Below are 23931 nucleotides of genomic sequence, written 5' to 3'. Positions count from 1 at the left end.
AGGCAGTCATCTGTTTGAAGACAGATAAGTTAAATCTGAAGTGGCAGGAATAGGTATGGCTGAAGAACACACAGTTCTTGAAGGTGGCCTGGTATGTCTATAAACATGCCAAAATACAAATGCTGGGAGAGGTCCTCTTCACTTTCAGTTCTTCTCATCAGTTAACTTGCCATGAAACACTATGTGAGCAGGGCCAAGGGCCCGCCTGTTTCTGGACATCGAGTTTGTCAGGTCTAGCTGCACAGCAGGGAAAGAAACTATGTGGGGAGATCAAATGCAAAAGCCAAAGCACGTAACAGATAAAAGCCAGCTACTCTTGCATGTGATAGATAGAAACAGGAGCATACACATGTTCAAAAAAAGAATTGGCAGCAGTTCGGAGCATCCTCTTTAATAAAGTCAAGTAAACCTGAGGATAGACAGACATTCAGATGCTCAGGCTGGGAATGCTACCAACAGAGACGTTCACTGCATAACGGCATCCCATCTGCTGATGGCACCATGCCTGCCTTTTGCCACTGTCTCAGCTTATTAAGTGCCAAGCACACACAGGCATAGGCAGGAAGCCTGTGTAGCATCCTCGCTTACAGCATGTTGCTCTTCGGTAAGGTCTGCGCTGAAAAATCCCTTTTCCTCTGGATAGGGACATGGCAACAAGGCAGGAAGAGAAGCTGTTGGAGTCAAAGTGAGAAGGTGACTCAGCTACATAGAGGGGACTCAGATTAGTGGAGGAGCATGAGAGAAGCCTTATAAGACAACCAGAAAGCCCAAGACTATGTGTAAGCAGCAGAGGGCTATGTCTACATAATGTTTTAGATCACAAATGAGCGTTGACATGAGTCTTCTGATCATCCCCTCTCACTATGCTTTGGTTCCCACTGTGGAAAGGTGAGGTCTTGGAGGGTAGAACTAGGCTTCCTTCTGGATGGTGCTGAGCTGGAAGACATGCACCAGGAGTGCAGCTAATGTGATCCTAAACCTCGGAATCATAGAATGGTTTGGGTTGGAAGGGACCTTAAAGATCATCCAGTTCCACCCCCCTGCCATGGGCAGGGACACCTTCCACTAGACCAGGTTGCTCAAAGCCCCATCCAACCTGGCCTTGAACACTGCCAGGGATGGGGCAGCCACAGCTTCTCTGGGAAACCTGTTCCAGTGCCTCACCACCCTCACAGTGAAGAATTTCTTCCTAATATCTAATCTAAATCTACCCTCTTTCAGCTTAAAGCCATTACCCCTTGTCCTATCACTACATGCCCTTGTAAAAAGTCCCTCTCTGTCTTTCCTGCAGGCCCCCTTTAAGTACTGGAAGGCCACTATAAGGTCTCCCTGGAGCCTTTTCTACTCCAGACTGACCAACCCCCAACTCTCTCAGCCTGTCTTCAGAGGAGAGGTGCTCCAGCCCCCTGATCATCTTCATGACCCTCCTCTGGACTCGCTCCAACAGGTCCATGTCCTTCTTATGTTGGGTGCCCCAGAGCTAAACGCAGTCCTGCAGGTGGGGTCTCACGAGAGCAGAGTAGAGGGGCAAAATCACCTCCCTCGACCTGCTGGTCACACTTCTTTTGATGCAGCCCAGGAGACAGTTGGCTTTCTGGCCTGCAAGCGCACATTGCCGGGTCATGTTGAGCTTCTTGTCAACCAACACCCTCAAATCCTTCTCCGCAGGGCAGCTCTCAAACCACTCATCGCCCAGCCTGTATTTGTGCTTGGGATTGCCCAATCCATGTGCAGGACCTTGCAACTTGGCCTTGTTGATCTTCATGAGATTTTCATGGGCCCACCTCTCAAGCCTGTCAAGGTCCCTCTGGATGGCATCCCTTCCCATTACCTGGATATTAAATTAAAAGTGTAATAAAAACTCTTTGTTAGACCTAGGATGCACTCCTGACCAAAAGGGTTTTCTTTACGATTGCACTTTGTCCATGGCCATGTGGCTACAATGTGCTGTAGCGGGCAAAATTACAGCCCCTGCTGAGAGGTTTGGAGAAGCATAAAGGTCTGCCAAGTCTGCTGGCCAAGTCAATATATGCTGTGTACTGAGCCATCGTATCAGCTCTTCACGTCCCTACTCCATGAATTTTGACATATGCTTTGCTGTGTTGGAGACCTCCCGGGTGAATGCTCTGCAGCTCTGAGCATGTGTCACGGGAAAGTTCTGTGTCTTTTGCCAGTGGCTCGGAGTTGCCAGGTGTATGGCAGTGCTTCCAACAGGAGGGAAAGTCAGTGATAAATATTGTCATTTAATACTGTCTTGTTTTATTGCCCTTTTTATTTCTAACTTTGATCCCTAGACTTAGAATCTGTACTGAATACTTCAGTCTTCTAATATCTGACTGTGTTCCACCATCATTAAATCAAATTCAGTCAAAAATGTAGGCTTTCAGAAGCACAATTTTCATTTTGGTCTTGTTCATACATTGCCCAACAGAGCTCTGAACCATCTGGAGCATTCAGTTTAATCTCCTCTTAGTATAAAAAGTTAATTGAAGTTAGTGCATCTTTAATATAAACAATAAGCAACAATAATAATTAATAAATCCATGTTCCTTTTATACTTAGTGGTTAAAGGATTATTTTTTTTACCAAATCAATATTTCTTAAGTTTTTCTGCAGTGAATAAATGTAACAGAATATGTTACAGACTGAGAACCCAGAACTTAAGCAGCTGAAACAATCAGAAGACATGAAAAGAAAGTGACTCAAAGGCTTTATCTTACAAATGATTGGCAACTAATAACTTAGGTACAGAAAGTTGGTTTTTAAAGTCACTTTAAAGCTATGTAGGTTTAAAATATCAGGTAGCGAATAGAACATACCTATTCTGCTATTATATATGGCAACAGATTTGTTTATGAATAAAATATTTTATATTTGAATTGAACATTTTCATTTCAGTTAAACTCATTGAGACATATATATATAAAAAACATTACTGCAAATTTTTGAACTATAGATGTCACTGTTCAGTCATAAAATGAAGCACTGAAACAGCCTTATTTATTCATGCTGTGATTTCTACCTACAGTATTTCTAGAACAGGTACTTTGCCAACTAACAATAAATCTTTCATACAGATGGCATCAAAATGAAATGCCTGGCACAGTCGCAGTTTTGTAATTCTTGAGGCACAGATCTCTACAGGTCCAGAAAATTGTTTGCATTGTCTGAATGAGATATGTATAAGACACAAAAAAATAATCCCATCTTGCTGGTGCTGACCAAATACACTTTCTAGGAATCCCCAAAGTCAAATCATTTCTCTTCTTAACTCTGCCACCTTGAAAACAGCAGTGCTTCTATCTCCCTTCTTATAGCAGGACAAGAAACAGCATGATATTTAAGTATCTCTTTCATTTATCTTCAGTTAAATAGGATTGGACTCTTGACTGAATACGCCAGCAAGTCTGGTTCCAAGTTTGTTCTCTAAAGCCTGTCCTCATGAAAGAATTCAATTAGAGTAACTGAACAAGGCGAATTGAACCAGATAGGACATAAAAGATGGGGGAGCCTTAATGCAGAATTGCTTTTGCCTCATGCCTCCACTGGGCTTTTCCATGTTGTTTCCATGAAATTCTTTTCCTTGTAACTGTGCTGGAAACTCCTGCCTTGTTTCCTAGAGCAGTGGCTTTTAAAATACGTTTGGGTTTTGTGGGGGCGGGGAGTGGTGTCAGGTGTATAGATATAAAAGGTTTTTAAAAATGTGTTTAGGAAGCTCACCACAGAGGGATGATATTTCAGCTACATCAGTTTGTTCTCCAATAACTTTGACACTGAACTGAGTTGCATTCAACCATTTCAGCTCTACCCCCAGCAGTATTAATGGCAGGAAAGTTCCTTGTTCCAGTTGCTTAATATGCTATATTCAGTAAGTATGTGAACCCCATAACTGGAGCTTGAACCTTGCCTGCACATCTGTTTGGGGCATTTAGATTATGTAAGCAGTTTTTTAAAATACCAGCCAGAGTGTTTTACAGATGTCCAGGAAAATTTTGCTAGTTCAACATCTCTAATCTGGGATCCTTTCCATCCCAGGGACTGCCTTAGCCATTTCATGGCTTTCATAACCTACATGTTCCTTGCTCTTTTGAAGAGTAAAAGCACTTGGATTTCAATATCCAGTTCACAACATAACATAAAGAGACATACTGCTTCACTGGATTTCTCTGTGACCTTAAATAAAGTTTTTATTAATGGCATCGTGCCATACGAAATCACAAAGAGAGGGAAAAATAATAAGAGATCTGTCATTTGATACCTGGCAGAGTGGACTGATGAGTTTAAAAAAAAACATGATATTGCTCCGCTGTTGGCAAGTAACATGGAAGTAGGACTTTGATCCCCTGCAGGGTCCCCCTCCCCTTGAGTGGACTTATGTCTGATGTATTGCAGCCACTGATTAATCAGTCTCTTAATAGCACACACAGCACATAGTCAGCTCTGACTAGAGCTGGTGTTGCCCAGGTCAGCTGGTATTATGAAGTGTATAGTTCATGCCTAGATGATGCTCTTTATGAAAGTGGTAAATATCACTACCAAGTGTTTTATTACTGTCACATCTCTACTGTGTCATCCTTCTAAAAGGCAGGTGTGGAAAAGCTCTCAGCTCATGAATTTGTGCTTCAGTGAAGCCCCTAAAGGAGTGTGGGCTGCCACTATCAGCAAATATGGTCTGTATTTTCAAAAATATTGGGAGATGCATCCTTGATCTAGAATATTTCTGGTGACCAAAGTTGTTCATGGACAACATTTATTCTTGTCTGAATCGTGACAATCAGGATGGTCTGGGCTGCAGCTATTCCTCTGGTCCCTGGTTGTAGACATGAGCTCCAATTGCCCAGACATCCCAGATAAACAAACCCTTGTCTGGAATTAGTGTGGACCACACAGACATACCAGAACAACTATAAACGTCCCCTTTCTCCCACAGTACAGTATATTTTTTGGAGTAAAGAAGCCAAATGGATCCCCTTGCTTCTAGACAGATACAGTGTTAGGCTTCTGATTTATTTCTCTGTGTCCCTCACCTCCCAGGCTACCAGTGCAATTGCCTCTCCCAGTTTACGGGAAGGAATTGTGAGTCGGAGATCACAGCCTGCTTCCCAAATCCCTGCCGGAATGGAGGCTCATGCGATCCCATCGGCAACGCTTTCATCTGCAACTGCAAAAATGGCCTGACGGGAGTAACGTAAGTGACCCTCCCCAGGTGGGCAATGGGAGCTTTTCAATTCAGTGATGGCGGGTTATTTGATCAGGCATTTTGTACTCAAAAGCTATGATTCACTTAGCAAAAAATAAGCCAAAAAATTAGTGCTTATTTCAAGTATAAGCTAATGACAGCTGAGAAATCCATTAGGCCTGCATTCAGAAATGCTTTTCTGAACTTGGCCTAATTATTAGTATCCTAAATTATTATTTCAGGATGTTATCTCCAGACATTTTTCACTGAGATATGTACACCTAAGTGTTAGAGGCTTTTTGAGCAATCCCATAAAGCCTGTGGAAGCTGCTATGTAATCTTTTTTTTTTTTTTTTATGGATCAATTATTTAGTCATCTTAGCCTGGACATAAAGCCTAATTTATTGCGTTGATTTTTTTAAAGTCCCAGCCTTGATCGTATACTTGGTATAAAAACAGAAAACCCCCTGACCTGCCCCTCAAAATGTTATTTTTTTCTCAGCTAGTTTGTCTACTGTTTGTATTTTTTTCTGCCTTTTTCTTGATTGCCTGTTCTTCTTTCCAGTTCTCCTCTCTCTTTAAGGTTCCTGTTCTTTTTTTTCCCCCTAGTTCTCTAATATTTGCTCATTTTATCTCCAGCCCTAAATAATTTTACACAGTCAGTATAACCTCCTTTTCTCTTAAATAAGTACTTTGAATTTTTTACTATATTTTTTCTCAACTATTTTCTCCTTGAATCCTCCTAATATTTTGTATTGAATCCCATGGGATGGTCCAAAAACAATATAAAAAGGCTGAGATTGTCTGTTACATTGAGTGAGCCTCCCTAGGGTCAAGTAGCCTTTTCCTATCAGAGGCTTTAAATTCTTATTTCTTTCTTGATGTTTCTATTTTATTGTCTTAAAAAGCCATGAAATACTTGTAGAAAAAAATAAATACCATTAAATAATGTGATAACAATATGATCATTTGCCAAGCACCAGCAAGGTGTTAACTGTAATGGTACCACTTTGACAAAATAAGTCATCATGTACAAGCTGGGCTGTTTGCTAGGTGTTCTCCAAACTCCAAACTCTCTTCTTCTTTTCAGGTGTGAAGAAGACATCAATGAGTGCGAAAGAGAAGAATGTGAAAATGGTGGCTCCTGTGTCAACATATTTGGTTCATTCCTGTGTAACTGCACCCCTGGCTATGTGGGGCAATACTGTGGTCTTCGCCCCGTGGTGGTTCCCAATATTCAAGCTGGGCATTCATACGTCGGCAAGGAGGAACTGATAGGAATAGCCGTGGTCCTGTTCGTCATATTTGTGCTGATCATCCTCTTTATCATCTTCCGCAAGAAAGTTTTCAGGAAGAACTATTCCCGCAACAACATCACGCTCGTGCAGGATCCAGCTACCGCCGCCCTGCTCAACAAGAGCAACGGCATCCAGTTCAAGAACATCAGGAACAGCGGAGACAGCAGAAACATCTACCAAGAGGTTGGGCCCCCGCAGGTCCCGGTGAGGCCGATGGCCTATACCCCGTGCTTCCAGAGCGACTCACGGAATAACCTGGACAAGATAGTGGATGGGCTTGGTGTGGAGCACCAGGAGATGACAACGTTTCATCCCGAGTCCCCTCGAATACTGACGGCCAGGCGGGGGGTGGTGGTGTGCAGCGTAGCTCCCAACTTGCCCGCCATGTCTCCCTGCCGCTCCGACTGCGACTCCATCAGGAAGAGCACGTGGGATGCTGGGACAGAAAGTAAGTGCTGCTCCGTGCCGGTCTCGCTCTTCCCTGCCAGAGGTAGGGGTTGCCTTCAGGGTGCAGCAGGTACCTTTAATGCTCCAACCTCATACACTTAAAATTGTTGTATTTCTCCAAGAAGAGGTTTGGTTTAATTTCGAAAGGTTATAATTAAACTAGGCATACAAGACCTCTACTTCTATGCATTAAGTATGACTAAACGCATTTATTTCACTTGTTCAGAAAGCACGTATGAGTAAGTGCTCTGAGCATTAGTTCTTCAAGTGATACAATGCAATTATCTTTCTATTGGAAAAAAATAATTTGGGGAAGAATTCTCAAATATAAACTCTGCTAGGTTTGGGCAATTTGTCTCCTGGGGGAGTTAAACTTTCTGGAAGAAGCAATCCTGTTTTGCAACGGGGACAAATGAATTAATATTCTCTACTTCCAGTGTCTATGAAATTAAGCAGAAAATCATGCACTACTTATAGGATCACCTTTTCAGAACATTGCATTCCCATCTGCCTTCAGTATCAGAGTGGTCACAAAATTTCTGATCCCCATGCTTGCCCTATTTGTGCTCTGGTGGTTTCTCACCTGATAACACAGTGCTCCCTCCATTCCTGAACAAGTTGCTGGAGATGCAGCAAACATCATCTATTCAGTCATAGCAGGAAATGCCAGTTTGCTGGGACACGGTTGCGGCCCAGTGTTGTCTATCCTTGCAAATCAGAATGTGTCATATAAACTGGGAGATGTTTGCTTTAGCATACAGGGGCTTTTTATGATGTTTTTTCTTTTTTAGTAGTTTTTCCTAATGCATCTTCAACCCCACTGCAACACAGCCTTAACCAAAACTGTCACATAAAACTCCATGATCCAGAAACTCTAATAGTCCTGTAGTTCTAGGCAATAGGAATTGAGGAAAAGACAGAGGAATCGGGCACTGCCTTATACCTGTGCCCTGACCTGCACATTTACATCTAAGGCAGTACGTTGGCTAAGGTCTTCTAGTGAAAAACAGGAATTAATTTTCATTTCTTTGGACTGTATTTCACAGTTGTGTTGTGGTTGACCATTTTAACCATTAAATATAGTTTTGCTGATGGAAAGCATCAGCACGGCAGTCCCCCCACGTGCTCTGTTCTGTATTCTCCTGGGTGTTTCTGCCGCAGACGCTGCTGGTATCCGTATGAATTTCTGCACAGCACGAGGCCACGCCATGAGACGGACCTCAGCTGTCAGGGAGTGGGAAGCAGTGCAGCTTCATTACCGCAGCACTCGCTCCATCTCCTACACACCCTGCTGCTCAGCAGGAGCAAATCAGCCCTTACTGCATGGAGGTGCCTCATGCTGGGTAGAAATATCTACAGCTAGCAGGCGGAAAGCTGTACTTAGTGTTTGCAGCACCTGGGCTTGTTCATTTGTAATTAGCTCAGGTATCTATCTTGGTGCTTACTATGGAGGATAACTTTTTGTGTTCCTTATTATCACTCATATAATGTGTAGTTGAATGTGTTTATTCATGTGTGTTTAATTACACGAGAATTTATACCGTAGGCTGCAGTTACATTTCTAAACTGTAGAAGAGTTGTCAAGACTGAATGTCCCTGATGAAAAGCAATGTAAATTGAAGCATAATCTATTATATGTCAGTGGTGGAGCCATTAAAATCTGATCCAAGGGCCACCGATGTGAATAAAAAGATGCACAATATGTTTATTGAGCATTGAATGAGCCTTTAATGAGGCTCTCAAATTAAGACATGAACAGTAAAGATAAATGTAACTGTAATCTCCTGTATAAGATGTTTACACCACATTTTTTCAGTCATCATTTTCTTGCTGCTGAGACTACATGTCATCTAAAAAGGCAATACTGAATACAGATGTTTCTTCCTTGATTACAGTGGTGTCAGCCACTTGAAAGACTCTTTGGGTTTCAAACGCTTCAAAAGTCTAGGTATCTTTGTCAGCTGCTTCCTTGACCAATAGGTCATTTCCTCTGTCTTAAGGAAATTATTTTATTCTGACAAACATAATAGAAGGTTACTTGTTGGCAGGATTTAAATGGCTCCGTGGTATAAGTAGACAAATGTGCATACGTAGAGAGTACCATTTTGCTTTGTTTTTGCTGTCAATGAAGGTAAAGGGGTTGATGACGCTGAAGAAGTGACCTGTTTTGCAGGAAGTAATAAAGGCAGCAACTCCGAAGTACAATCCCTCAGCTCCTTCCAGTCTGATTCCGGTGATGATAATGGTAAGAAACGGTTTCATCTTTATTATGCTGGAGACAAAGCTATTTAACTCTCTTTCTAATATTATTAAAAACATTTAGGTGACATCTAGAAAGCCCTTTAATGATGCTAGAAGTCAGGAAGTCCTGGGTTCAAACCCTCACTTTGTGTCCATTTTTTAAATTATAGGAACATAATTAAAATCTTGATGCTTGGAGCTGGTGTATCAGTACCCAGCTTTACAGTGTATTAGAGGTGTGATACAGCAGAGTCGTGTTGCCAAGACGTAAGTTGACTAATAGGTTGCAAGGGAAACTGTAGGATTTCTATCATTTTCCCTCTTGGAAGAGGATGACTTTCATGTTTCGTCAGTCAAATTAAAGGGAATTTCTGTGCCGTTTGCCAGGTCTCATTCATGGCCCCAGCAAAACTCTGCTGGTGCTCAGCAGCAGCCGTGAGCGGATGAGCCAGTCCCTGGTGGCTTGGCCTCTCCCTGGCACTCACAGCTCAGCGAACAATAGAGCACCATTAAATCTTTGCTCGGTGCATGTTCGTTGCCCGCTGTCGTGTCCTACATCATTATCTCAGTGGGTGACATGGGCAGAGCCATATACAGCCTGAAAGAGGCCTACAAAGTCAGAGCAAACCTTTGTTCCTATGGCCCATGTATGTTGAGCGGTGGGTCTTAGAAAAGGCAAGATGTTCTGCTGGGGAGGGATGATGGATGTCAGGGAAGCCTCATTCAGATACACGGGAAAAGATTAGCACAAAGAAATTGCACTTAGTTTCCTCAGCCGCCAGTTAATGAACTGTCTGGAGACTCAGTTCCTCAGTCATGTCATGCAGCTCTTCCCTAGGTACTCCTAAACGTTGGAAAAAGCACTTAAAGAGAAGTGCACTTGCAGTTCCTTTTGGTTCAGCTGTGGCTGAAGCATCATGAGTATTTTTGGCAAGCTTCTGAGTGCTTTTCTGCCCCTGCACCCCCAAAAAAACACCCTTTAGTGTTTTTCAGAATTATTAGAATTACTATTATTTCAATAATATATATTTATATAGTAATTACCTTTAGAATAATTATTCAGGTACTCATTTATTGTATGTGGTTACTTTTTATATCTCCCAGATTCTAATTAGGCTTTTCAAGCATCTGATCCTGCCCCCATTTAAATCAGTGACACAGTACCCACTGAAGCTGGATTGGACCTTCTGTGCCCGCTCATTTTTTTGTGAAAGCTGTATTTAAAATATGGCCTTCAGAGATAACAATTCTAGCTGAGGGTCTAAACAAATCCATATCTTCAGGGAGAATTAGGGAAGAAACTTAAATCATCTGAGTTGCTTTGCAGAGGTCAATGCAAGACTGCATGCTCTGGTTTTTTTGCAGCAGCAGGGAGGGTTTGCAGTGCAAGAGCTTAATATATAAATACAGGCACAAGTAAGCATATATACGCTCATATATATGTTCATGGGGGCTAACGGGTATCCCTCTTGAAGCCATAGATCCTTGCCCTTCCTGTCATTTGTTTGGCGCCAGAGAAGCACTGGGACGCATCCCACCGAAGGCGTGAACAGCCCTACGCTGTTCGGTTTGTATCAGGTGCTGGCAGCCTCCGCTCACCCTCTCCATCGTGCTTGGAGCCTTCTCTTGCTGCGTCCAGTAGGGGTTGTCTCACCATGCAAACTCTCTTGGGGTGTGATTTTTTAACCTACTTTTATTTTTTCCACCTTAATTCTACTGCATTTAAATTGCTCAGCTCCCCTAGCCTTCTTGAGAGTAGTTACCAGTATTTTTTGTGATCAAAAAGCAAAAATTTTTATGAGCCACAAATGTAAAAAAATAAAAGTTGCCCACCTCCAGCAATAATATTTTGGGAAGTCACTTCAAAGGCAAGTTACATGTTTCCATGGTAACTATTTTGAATGGGGGGATAGGGCAAGACAAAAGTGTATTTTTAGGTTACTGTTTCACTGCAGGCCAGTGCATGGTTGTGCTGGGAAGTCCAAGGAACTGCTGTTGATGACAGCAATTTTTACCACTGAGCAATGCTGTATTTGGGGATTGCCTTGTGCTGAGCTGCCTGGGGTAAAAGTTTCCCTCCCTTCCGTGAACATGCTCTGCTCAGCTCCCACCAGAGCCAGCCCTTAGTTATGATGAAGACTGTGCTGGCCCTGATTTTTGACCTTCTGTTTTTCACTCTCGGTTGTTCTCTTCCTACAGTAACAGCTGCCCTCCACCTCCTTTTGCAGCCATGCAGCAGCTAATTACATGGAATCACTTATTTTTCCATAACATTTATTCTGCCTTAGCCAATACAAGTCTCCCTTGTAGAGTTACCAACACTGTTGATGGTATAAACATGCTCAACGCAGACATAGAACACAGTTCTTTTTGGTTTATCAAGGCTCTTTTTGCCAAGCCTTCACAAGGACTGAGGAAATTGGATGAAATCCTTGATCACATGCCCAAAATTTAACAAAAACATTAAAATATTCAACATCTATTTGAATGGCACTATTACTGATAACATGTTCCTTGTGACCTCTAAGTCTATTGGCTGCATGAAACAAAAAAAGTATGCCTTGCCCAACTTTTCTGGTCCCCTTCTTAGCCTGCTCCAAAGCAATCAGTTTTCTCCTAATTATAAGACAAAGGAAAAGGGATGGATCCAGTACCCACTGAACTGGAGCTTTCCCTCTGGTTTTTCTGGGTTTAATTTCAGGTCCTCAAAGGCAGAGGTGTGTGTTAGTCCAAAATGCAGATCATCTAGTGGACCACACATTATAGGCTTGTTGGACTCCATGTTAAACAATTGCACGGTCTGTATTAATTATTTCAAGGGAAAAGTATGTTTTGGTTAAACACCTGCAGAGAACACACAAAGCATTTGTGAAAATATTCTGTCAAACACAGATCAAAATTTGAACCAAACCTACTTGGATGTGTCCTCCTAATTACAGCAGTACTGCTTAATATCCCAGAGGTATTACCTGGCACAGCACAAACAGTAAATAAGTAAAACATTCCTCTTAGGAAATAGATTGAGCTTAACACCGTTTCAGATGGCATGATGGTCTAAAAGATAATGATCCCTTAGAGCACATGGCACCGTCTCTAGAGACCTTTAAGCAAGAATGAATTAGAAATTAGTGTCAGGTGGACAAGATAGTGCTTTGGTTAATTGAATCAGCTGGCCAGTCTGCTTGAATTTATGAGGTGATACATATCATCCCATATGCCTTTCTGGAAATGCTGGTTTGGAATTTATCGCCAGTCTGAAACAATGTATGGGATTATCTGAAATGAAATGTCCTGCAACCCACTGCATAAATCATGCATTGGTCTGCAGCCTTTTTTATTTTTCAATGTCAGTTCTGTCTGTTTGAGAGAATTTATTGTGGTAACGTATGATGTGTGTTTTAAATACTAACCTGAAGCTGTCCTTCCCCTCCCTTTATTTTCTGCTTTCCCTCCCCTGCAAGCTTCCATAGTGACTGTCATACAGCTTGTCAACAATGTAGTTGACACTATAGAAAATGAAGGTATTTAAATTTTTTTCTTTCTTGTTATGCAACAATGCTTCCTGTTTTCATTGTGAAACATTCCAGCAGAACCTCACTAATCTGCACTGACCGGCAAACTTGTGGCAGGGATTGGATTTTGCAGATCAGCATGTTCACCAGAAAACACAAAAACACCAGAGGGATGTACCACAAAATACCTGTGGGTAATTGGAGGTGGTAGAAAAGGTGTCAAGGCCTTCATCCTCTTCTGTTCAAGTCAATGTTTTTGCTTGCTTATTCCCATTGCCTTCGGAGGAAAGGATTAGGTTGACAATGGAGCCAAATCATTGAGATTATCCTGGCTGCAGAGACTGGGAAACAGAAGAAGACGCAGGAAGGCTGTGAAGTGTCCCAGGCTGCAGTAGAGCCGGGTTATGTGTTCCAGAGGGACCACATGGAGAGGAGCAGAGTGGTGGTAGGCAGGTGGCTGGTTTCTCCCAGGTAACACTGTCAAACAGAACATGTGGAGACACAACTCCATGGATGCCACGTAGCAAGGCAGCCGGCCTGCCACTGCCTTCCCCTGGGGTTGATGTGCCCACTGAATATGGGTCCAAGGACCCAAGACTCAGCTCTGCCACTGACCTCCTGGGTAACCTCAAGCACGTTACCTGTTTTACAGGTTTCCCTACCTGTAAAACAGGAATATCACTTTTTTCTTCTTCCGTAAAGTACTGGGGAAACGTGATATATGACAGATAAACATTACTTTATTTATTTGTACAACATTTACCTTATCCTTGGGAAAATGTCAACTCAACATCAACTCAAGTTATCCACATGTCCAAAATTTCATATGTCTTCAGCAAATTTAAGCCAGGTTTTGCAGACTTCAGCTAGTCCAGTCTGCACAATGCTTAAAGATGATCAAGTAAATTGTTTTTGTGAAAAGACTGATTTTTTTCTTCAGCCAGTGTCACAGTAATTTTGAAAAGCACTTTTACTCCTTGCTAGTGATGGCACTTGAGTATTTGTCTATAGTACATTTACTGATTTCCTGAAGTGTAAGAGTGCCATTCTTCTCGCTATCAAATAAAATGAACTAGCCAAAGTTAATTCAAAAAGGAAGTCCGGCTCAAAATATAATAACCTTGAAAAGAAACCATAGCCACTGTAAATGGCCTTGCCTTCCTAAAGGAAAGCCTAAGCAAACGCATTGGCTCCCCATCATGCTTTCCAGGTCAGAAAAAGCCAGCCTGGCATCAGTTTCAAGAGGCTGTCCCTGAAAATGCTTTTCCCACTTCCCAGTTCCTTACCTGAGACTTATGAACCTTGCACGCTCTGCAGCGGAGCTGGTGAAGGCAGCGAGCAGTTAGCCGCACCGGAGCTCCTGGTGGCCGGCGGGCAGGATCGCTGCCGCGGAGCCGCGGGAGGACGGGGCTCCTTCCCCAGGGAGCTGCCACGGGTCGTGCAGGTCAGCACATCAGTGAGGTTCTCCTGGATCCTGAAACCACGCAGCTCGGAGGGACCTGACGCATCTCGGGTGCAATGTCATTACACTGACCAAAAGACAGCAAAATCCGCTTGACAAAAAAGAGAGACATGAAGAAGAAGAGTGGTTAGGGCCGGTTCAGACACTGCTGCTAAACCTGCAGTAGCCCCAACCCTCCTCACCCCAGGCTAACGCAGAGCAGGTAGAAAGCTACTGTCTGGCTAACGAGCTAACGAAGAAACCGCTATCACCACATGCGCTCTGTGGTGATAAGCAAGGGCAAGAGTGGTCTCCAGTAGATGGAGGCCTGGAGAATAGTCTTCTCTGCCCTCGTCTGTGGCTGAGCCCCAGAGGTTAAGCACTGTAATGCCATAAAGGTCTATTAGTCTGGCCAGACCTCCTCCAGCAATGCAGTCGAGAGACCTTGCCCAGTGACTTCTTGCATGAAGCCCAATAACATGTGGCTGAACAAAAGCATCTCATCTAGAAAATGCTGCAGCTTATTCCCCGCCCTCGTCTCACATAAAACCTCTTTCCTTGCTCTCTCCCCCACCCCTGCACCCTCTCCATACTGGAATGCCTCCCTCCCCACCAGCTAGCATGGCAGTGCAGGTGGGAGGTGGGTATGGGGTTGTGGGGCATTGTAGCTGACGGCCCCATTAAATGGCTTTGTATTCTATTCTATTCAGGTTCTTATACCGTGCCCATCACCATGGTATCTGAGCCCAGGTGGGCCCAGATTTGTTTGAACCGGCCCTGAGAATGGTAGATTCTTATTTTTCTGTTTCAAAGTGAACAAGTGAGAGAGAAATGTACTTTGCAATTATAAACCGTAGAAATGGTGGATAGCCCTTTTTGTATTAAGAATTCCAGCTCTAATGTAATTCCGTATCTGTTCAGTGAGGGTAAATAATTAAGATATGATAGAAAAGGAATATAATACACGTGACATAATCATTTCTTTATGTATGTCTCCATTTGACTGGGCAAGCTTATCTTGTATGCTAAAATAAAGAACAATTAAAAATCCTATTAAAACGACACGGAGGCAGCTGTACTTTAGAAATATGCATGCAGAGTTTTGTATTTTCACGTATAATGCTGTGCTGGTAACAAGCTCCGAGTTACCAGTTTTTACTTTTCACTTTGTATCTGACAGTGTCTGTTATGGATCAAGGACAGAACTACAACAGAGGTGATTTTTTTCTGAGATGCTTTCTGCCTGTTGGACTGGGCTGGGGTGGGCAGGGCACTGATTTGATCTGTTTTTTTCTTGAACTGCTTCGCCTGTCTTCTTTTGTTTGAATTCTGTTGGGTTCAAATGCTGCATGAGAATGGCCGGCCACCTTCTTTATTTCAGGATCCAGTTTTCAGTCAATCACATTATTTGCTTGCACACTTTCTTTCTTGCAACGCAGTCATTGGAGGTGGAAGGGGAGACTAGATGTGATACCATAAGCATGCTGACTTCATTTATAGATTTTTTCAAATAACGGTGAAAAACATTAATTCAGAAAATTTTTGTCGTTTTGATTTCTTGGACTCATAGTTTCTAACACAACCTAGTAGCATTCTAAAAGGCGAAATGCCCGAGAGTGGCCGTGTGTTGTTTCTTTGCCTGTTTGCCTTAGCATCATAGCACAATTTTGTTCTCCTCCCCTGCCCCTCGGGTCAGAGCATGGCTGACCTGTGTCGATGGCCTGTGGCGCATGCTGCGGTACGAACGTGCTGCGAGGACTCGGAGGCGAGTGCATGCAGGACGCTTCGCTCTCCTGGGCGGCCCCATCCTAACGGAGCGCTCTGGTTCTCTTTCCTGCTGCAGCGTATCATTGGGATACCTCTGACTGGATGCCAAGTGCGCGCTTGTCTGACATTGAGGAGGTGCCCAATTTTGAGACGGCGGATGGAGGCTCGGCTCATCACGGCAGTACCAGAGAGCTGGAGACAGATTACTACCTTGGTGGCTACGACATTGACAGCGACTACCCTCCCCCTCACGAAGAGGAGTTTTTAAGCCAGGACCAGTTACCGCCTCCTCTTCCAGAGGATTATCCGGACCAATATGAAACCCTCCCGCCCTCGCAGCCGGTCTCAATGGCAAGTACGCTCAGCCCCGACTGCAGGCGACGGCCGCACTTCCACCCTAGCCAGTACCTCCCTCCTCACCAGTTCCCCAATGAGACGGACACCACGGGGTCTCAGACTGGGAACGAATTTAGTACTTTTGCTGTTGGCCCAAGCCAGAACACAGAAAACGTTACTGCAGGTAAGATGCCCTTATCCTTGCACAACTCTCTAGATGCCTCCTCCTCTGACGTCTCAGCCAGCTGCGGCTTTGATGACTCCGAAGTAGCCATGAGTGACTATGAAAGCGTGGAGGAACTCAACCTAGAAAATGTTCACATTCCATTTGTGGAGACCCAGCATCAGACACAAGTGTAAAGGAAGCTCCTTCTTCTTCTTCTTCCTCCTCTTCTTCTCTTTTTTTTTTTTTTTGTCATTTGGTCAAATTAATAGTATAAATATTGAGAAGAAATTTTGCTGAAGGTGTATCTATATATATTGGGCAAGGCAAAAATACAGTATAACCCATTATTAACTTGTTCAGAAATGATACTGTATGTGCAGACACGAAGAGACCAATTGTGCTAAGTATTATACATCACAAAATTGTTACAGACAATCTGGAGAGTATGTACCTTCTATTTATTACCAAGAGTAAAACTTGGCTTTTGAGGCAGGGGGAAACAATAATTGCTAAACAATTTCTTTCTCTTCCCCAAAGTTTGATTTTTCTTTTTTTTTTTTTTTGTATTGTATTATTAAAAGTGTTACAGTGTTATGGTGTCCCCACAGTATTAAGGAACTGGTATGGATCATTCCAAGATGTACTGTTGCATGAAGTTTTATGTCAGTGAAAGAGTGAAAGCAATTGATCGCTGAGGCTGCTGTGTACAACACGTCAGACGGCTGAAAAAACAGCATTTACAAATTGACCTATCAAAAACAAGTGACCAGTCAATTGCCCATAAATATTTATCTATGGTTTTGTTTGTTACATAGCATTTCATTCTACTTTGTGTGCATAGAGAGCAACATCTATACAGTATATATTTACTCCAAATTGGCCTGCTTTGGTTGCCATTTTTTAAAACCTGATGTCAGGTGCGTGTGCGTAACTTCACCTGTGAGGACTTCTAGAAATGTCAAAGTTTGGCTCAGTAGTGGCCCAGTTTTGCCCCAGCTGCACAGCCTCCCTTCACTTCTGTATGCAATGTGAACACGTATCTGGAAACTTTGGGAAAGCTAACTATCTACAAAGCGCTGCTGGGTTTTTTGAAATTCCTTGCTTGGGCAATCACCTCTTTAACAGCAGTCATCATGCTATGATTATTGCAGTGAAATTAGTTGCAATTAAGTTGCATATAACGCTGCTGTAACCTCAAATTGTTACCGTAATGTCATTTGGCAAATATCCATCCTTAGAGTTTACGGGATGAGTTCTCAGCTGCTGTAAACTGACTCAGTCGGTGGAACTGCACGGATGGGCTGCGGCCAAAGATCTGGCCTTAGATTTTCCGCTGGATATGTGATTTCATAGGATTTGAGGACTTCCAAAGGTTGTTGGCAGACTTCAGAATATTGTTGTGGGATGAGGAAAACCACGGCATCTGTATGCTTTTATGCTTCTCTCAGCCCGATTGGAGTAAATGGCCTTTCACACTGACTTGGCCTGAGCAGCTAAGTGCAATATGGAAATATGGGATTTTCAGTCAATGTATTAAAGCAGAATATACATACCTGTTGCTCAGTGCTATGAAAATGTTTTTACCACTGCATTTTACAGCATCTGTATACCTTATAGAATGAATGTGAGTCTGCAGTCTGCATTACTGCTGGGGTTTCATCCATTCCTTCCATGGCATAATTCAGTCATTCTGAAAAGCTATTGAGTGCATAAATTGTTGTTATAGATGAACAGATTCATTCACAGGTTTCCTCTGCTGCTTTCCATGTCCTGTCTTTTGGTCAAACATCTTAACTGGAGAGTTTCAGCAGTTGTATTCCAGGGCATGTTCTTGACTGACTTGAGTTTCACCCAAAATTAAATTGTGGGCCGTTTCTTGACATGCAGGAACTGTTTACTCAGAAATTGCCCCCAACACAAAGAAATTCTTCATAGAATGTAATTTAAATAATTGCAGCTTGTAACACTTTTAATAAAACAGGATTTCTAAAATTCTTGGCGTAGGTACAATATGTTGCTGCTTCCCTCCAATAGCTCATATAGCTGTAAAAGATTGGTGTAGATATTTTCTTTGGGATCGTGCAGCAATTCTTCACTAGAAAACAGCTCATTATACAGGTACATGAATAAATTGAGTGAACTTCTAGAAAGAATGTACTGCACATACAAGTATTATCAAGTACTTGTCTGCAAATAGTTCCTGTCCATCGAATTTATGAATGTCACTTTGTCTTCTCAAAGTAAACATGCTTCTGTAACAGTGATATATTCTGAATGTGCTCATGGTATGTTTCAATCCCTTTCCCCTGCTACTATCCCTGTGTTTTCAAGAAAAAAAACAATGGAAATTTGTATTGCGATTGCAAGGAACTGAGGGATTTGCCAATAAGCCATGAAATGGTTTGGCAAGCCTAGAGGCACAGGTAGAGGATGACTTGCGTTGTTCATGAAGTCTATGTTGCAGGAAAGCAGATGCAATTCAAGATGTCTCTTCAAGAGTAGGAACATCTGAGTTTGAAAAACATAGCTGCAAATTTAGCTGCACTTTTAAAGTTGGTATGACTTTCTGAGATTGTAATGCTCTCTTAGCATTGGGCTGCAGTTTACATGAGGTTTGCTCCTACTCAGTTTTGGTGTGAGACATTTTCCTCCATTATGTAATTAGTTCTTTTCGAGCCCCCACCTAGTTATGAAGTGTACTTGTCATCTGTTTCCTGTAGTGAAAATTCTTGAGTACGCCTGAGACACCAAAACCAAAACTTTACTGGGACATATCAAAAGTGTCACGAGGGAGAATATGATGGGAGCCTAGCAGTTGCCATACAAAAAAAAAAAAATAATCAATGTTTCTTACCAAGCTTGTTGCCTCAGTAATATCTTGTTGGTAGTGAGTTTTACTAGTAAAATATGCATAAATACAATGTATAGTACTTTTTCTGTTTTGATGTTGTTGCCATTTCATTTCACTGAACGTCTACTTATTAAAGTGCTGTTGGGAAGGTGCCAAGGATCAACCTTCTCTGTCCCACTCATGATTTCTATACCTCAATATCTCCTCCCCTCCAAATCGAATAGGCCTAATCCATCTTCAAACAGATGCCCCTCTGTGAATATTGGTACTTCTGTGGCCTTTATGTTATGTTCTGGCTCTTTTTGATAATGATAAGACCCAAATGCAGATCTCAAGGTGAAATACCTCTTAGGGAGTAGGATTTTCATATTAACATCACTTTTGTTAATCCAAACCATTTTATTTTCTTTTTAATTACTGCTCTACATGGACAAGCTATAATCTTCTAACCTGGAAGTTACCACCACATTCATAACCTAATGTAAGAATTAGTGTTCGTATTATTCCATCCAATAGATATTTCTTTTTCTGCCATATGATGATTTTTATATTGCTGCTGCTGTTACTGCCATGTCCCTGGTTCTGTCAGAGCTTCCCCTCACATCTCTGCTAATCCTGTGTGTCTGTATTTCAATTCACGTTCCTGTAGATGGCTCCACTACACGGTATTTTCTTTTGGAAACACCTGTAGGAGAGGTTTCATAGACTTAATAAAGTACTTTTGAGTGTCAGTGGATTATAACTCTTAGGATCAAGACAGTCTTTGCTTTTTGTAAAGAAACAACAAAAGAAATAAGCAACTTGTTAAAATGCAAATATATGCTTGTATCAGAAATCACTGACTTTGCCAGGGGTGTATGATTCTGAGTAAAAGGGTGCTTGTTCGCTGCGTTTTGATCAGGTTGAGAATGTCATGCACATTGACAGCCTTTTTGATAACTCTGGCAATGGAAAGAGCCTTAAAGTGACTGACAACATAATTTATGCTGCCAATACCACATTAAGTGGCCTTGTGCAAAAGGAAAAATTAGGCTTATGTACCTTTCTTAAATATGTTAATTATTTTGCCTTTGTATTATAAACATCCTAAAAAAAAAAAAAAGGGCAAAAAAAACCCCACAAAACCATAGATACTGGATATGATTGCTGTCCTGAGCCAGTATCTTATAGCAGGGCAAAGGGCCAAAGGTGGCACCAAGGAGCTGCAGAATCACATCCCTCCAGTGGGGCCAAATGGACAGCCCCACTAGAAGACCACTGTAAAGTTGCCTTCCTATAGGACCCTCCTATAGGACCCAGTGTATCAAGGCAACCAGGAGGATGTTGCAATGCAGAGATTCATTACAGAACTGTGATTTCCAGTCAATCAAGCTATTTTCCTAAGGCTCGGTGATGTCTTTGATCCTGAATTACTCCATGGGTTTCTTTAACCTATAGTTGCAGTAAAAGGCTGGAAGGAGTCAAAGGCTTCTCACTGCCACTGTTTTCCTGAAGTCAGAAAGTTGCGTGCTCCATCTCTCAAGTGGGCTCTCCCTCTCTGCATGTGCCACAGACAAGTTAAATTTTGGTCCTCCGATTTTTTTTTTCTCCCCTTCTCTAAATTTTCTAGTGTAGTCTGAAGTAGTGCTAGCCTTGATGTATTGGTACCCTCTCCAGTCGGAAACTCAGAGTGGGTGCAGCAAAGTGAAAAAATGCATGCCACTGAAGGGCTGATGAATGGGGATGCAGCAGCCTGTTGTCTCTGTGAGCCAGGCAGGTGGTAAACTTTGAGAATATGACATAAAAAATGTTGCTCTTGGCTCATTATAAATTCCATTGTAAAGAGAAATGTGGGCTGGACAGGACAAACGGTTAACAACACGGCTTTACTCCTCATTGAGCTTCTGCTTGAAAAAGCTAAATGGATGCTATAGTGTATCCTTAGAGCCGATAATAATTGCAGTCATGGAAGAAAGGGTTGAAGGTGCTCTGATCCAGTTCTGCTAAGCTTCATTTGAAAAGAAGCATCTTTAATAATGGAGAAAACCAGCTATTTAAAACCAGTAGTGAAAGTACATCTGTGCTTTGTTGGTATTTTTTGGAGCTATTCACTGAGTAATAATGGACATTTCATAGGTTTCCAACGACAGCATTACATCTTCAGGTTCATTCTCTGATGGTTTACCGTCATTTATCATGCAGTAAAAGTGTGCTTTTTGCCTGTTTGCATCTCTGTCCCTCTCAATACACCAAGCTGTGGTTTGAGCCTTAGAAATTTAGACTATTGCCCATTATCCATGGCTTTTAGCCTGTGTTTCATAAACATGACATTTAACATCTCCATTATCAGAAGGGCCATTCAGTTAGTAAATTAGCTACATCATCCAAGGGATGGGCGGATGGGGAGGAAATGAAATTAAATTCATTTCTTTATGTAATAATGAAAAGCAATAATTGCAAATATGTTGTATTACACAAAGGCCATAAGTAATCTTTACCAGTGTTAAGAATGCACTTGAACTGTGTTATGGAAAGAGATTGGAGCCCTCAGAACTGTAGCATTCTTCTGTCATAGGAATACCTGAATCGCTATTATTTAACAATGCAATGAGCCCATACTGCCGCTTTTCAGGAGGTGACAAAGATGTTTAGGAGTGAAAGCAGTTCTCTTTAAAGCACTGTATCAGAAAAGATTGTCTTGTAAATTTTACCTGTCGCAAGCAGGCTGGTTTGTAAAAGATGTATGTTTTGGTGTTTAAAAAGAATTTATAAAATAATGTATATAATGGTTTCAAATTACCAGGCTTTTGTAGATATTTGATGCCAATCAGGTCGCTTTAATTTTTTTTGTTTGTTCGTTTGTTTGATATAATTCTAAAGAGTCATCAAAGTTGGTTCAAACTTTTAAGGTAATAGCAAAAAACAAAAAAGTTTTAGATTTGAAAACTTTTTAATCATTTCAAAATGTACTGTAACTTTCCTTTGGTTTCAGCTCTTTTTGTTTAACTTTTTTTCTGTTTTTAAGAAGATGTTTTTTATTGACTTTTTTTAAATGAATGTGTTTTGCACAAAAAAAATAGAGATATGATTTTTATGCCATTTCAAGTAGGTATTAAGAGATGTCATTTCTCCAATGACAACAAATTCAACCTTATGCAAAAGGGAAGGTTTATCACATTGAGTGGGTATAGTCCTTCATCCGAAAATTAATTGTTCCTTCATAATTGCTGTTGGCAGTATTGTCTTGTGTTCTTTTGCTATAAAAACAAAACAACAACAAAAAAAAAGTGTACAGGTTTGTAACTGCCAAAATTTGCTAAAGTTGATGGTTAAAACAAGTTTTCCAAGTAAACAAAAAGAAAAGCCCAGCTGTGTTGACTATTTCTTGATTTTTCTCCTACTTTCAAAGGAGGGAACAAGATAAGACATATCAGTTCTGCAAGGAATGTAGTGTTTCATTGCCTCTCTGTGTACAGGATTGCAGAAAATGCTACTTTTTTGGACTCTTCAAATTCATTTCATTATTACATGGCAATTCCTCCATAGGCGCCCCTACTCACACTGCAGAGCTCTCTTGCCAAGAGTCGCTTAGCTGGTGTGTGTACTCTAAGGCAGTTGCCTAATTAAATCCACATCCTCAAGTGATGCAAAAGGCATCATCACATCATGTAGCCATATAGACAGTGAGCTCCATCGACTGAGACAATTTCAGGGGACGATCCAGCTGTCCTGGATTAGCTGCTTAGCAGGGGTGCAAGGGGCAGGTGTGTAAAGCAGCAGCCTGTTCCGCAGTGCAGCGGGACAGATTTGCCTCCTGCCACGGGCATCTCCATCCTCCAGCATCGTGGCACTGGCAGCTGGGACAAATTCAAGTGGGGATTCTCAGGTGTGTAAGCACTGCCCCAGAAAAGAGCTGTCATTGTGCTAGGCATGATACTCGGTCTGCTCAGGGGGTTGCATTCAGGGATACCCCGTTCACTTCTCCTTCATCACATATGTTCAACTCCACAGCCCAAGCTGCCCCAGCTGGGCTGGTCTGAAGCATGGCTAGCCCAGCCGCAATGTAGGAAGAAGGGGAGATGTTGCTTCCAGAGGTCTTTGAACGCCCTGCTGGGACACAGCCAGGAGTATGCTTCATGCTGCTGGGGAGGAGGGATGCTGCCTGCAGCACGGTGCCCCATTAAAACATGTGGGACTCAGAGCAGTGTTTCAACCAAGCCTGCCAGCCAGTGCACAAATACCCTTTCTCAACATTCTTGAAACAGAATTTTAAGCTCTGGAAAGGCAAAATATCAAGTCAACATTAAAAGTCTCTCTTCCCTCAAGAATACCTAAGTTTTTGTCCTAGAATAGATGAGTCCCTTACTTTAGCCAGTTTCCTATTTAATTTTCTATTTCTATATTCCCTGCTTGTAGAGGACCTCTTCTTCTTTTCCACCTCTCCCAATAGATTTTTGACACAATCTCAGGGAAGTATTTGTGGCAGCAGAAGTTGCACGACAGTTCAGTGAGGCTTACTGTTACAGTGAGATGGAGCAGAGCATTTTACGAGGAAAAGTAGTTTGGAGAACATTTAAGACTAAATGATGTAAAATTCTTGCCTCTGATGTCCAAAGCTAGACATAGGGAATGACATCAGTATTTCTTTTAGGATGAAAAAGACGAGAATTGAGATGGCAAACAGGTCAAAACATATGTAAGCATTTTGTCAAAA

General features: G+C 42.1%; 1 protein-coding gene across 2 annotated transcripts in view; it reads left to right on the top strand.

Annotated features, from left to right (window-relative positions):
• Positions 1 to 22624, top strand: part of FAT3 (FAT atypical cadherin 3) — a 331100-nt gene extending 308476 nt beyond the window's left edge. Inside the window, exons 22-27 of one of the 2 annotated variants that reach the window (XM_075050109.1) lie at positions 5035 to 5188; positions 6270 to 6925; positions 9056 to 9169; positions 12627 to 12686; positions 15299 to 15334; positions 15962 to 22624. In XM_075050109.1, coding sequence (XP_074906210.1) covers positions 5035 to 5188; positions 6270 to 6925; positions 9056 to 9169; positions 12627 to 12686; positions 15299 to 15334; positions 15962 to 16581 — 1640 coding nt within the window. In that variant the 3' untranslated portion in view covers positions 16582 to 22624. The remainder of the gene's footprint in view (positions 1 to 5034; positions 5189 to 6269; positions 6926 to 9055; positions 9170 to 12626; positions 12687 to 15298; positions 15335 to 15961) is intronic. The other variant, XM_075050110.1, reaches the window with a different exon arrangement.
• The last annotated feature ends 1307 nt before the right edge of the window (positions 22625 to 23931 follow it).

Source organism: Buteo buteo, chromosome 18, assembly GCF_964188355.1.
Source record: "Buteo buteo chromosome 18, bButBut1.hap1.1, whole genome shotgun sequence".
In the NCBI taxonomy this organism is placed as follows: Eukaryota; Metazoa; Chordata; class Aves; order Accipitriformes; family Accipitridae; genus Buteo; species Buteo buteo.
This window is presented reverse-complemented; position numbering and strand designations above follow the sequence as displayed.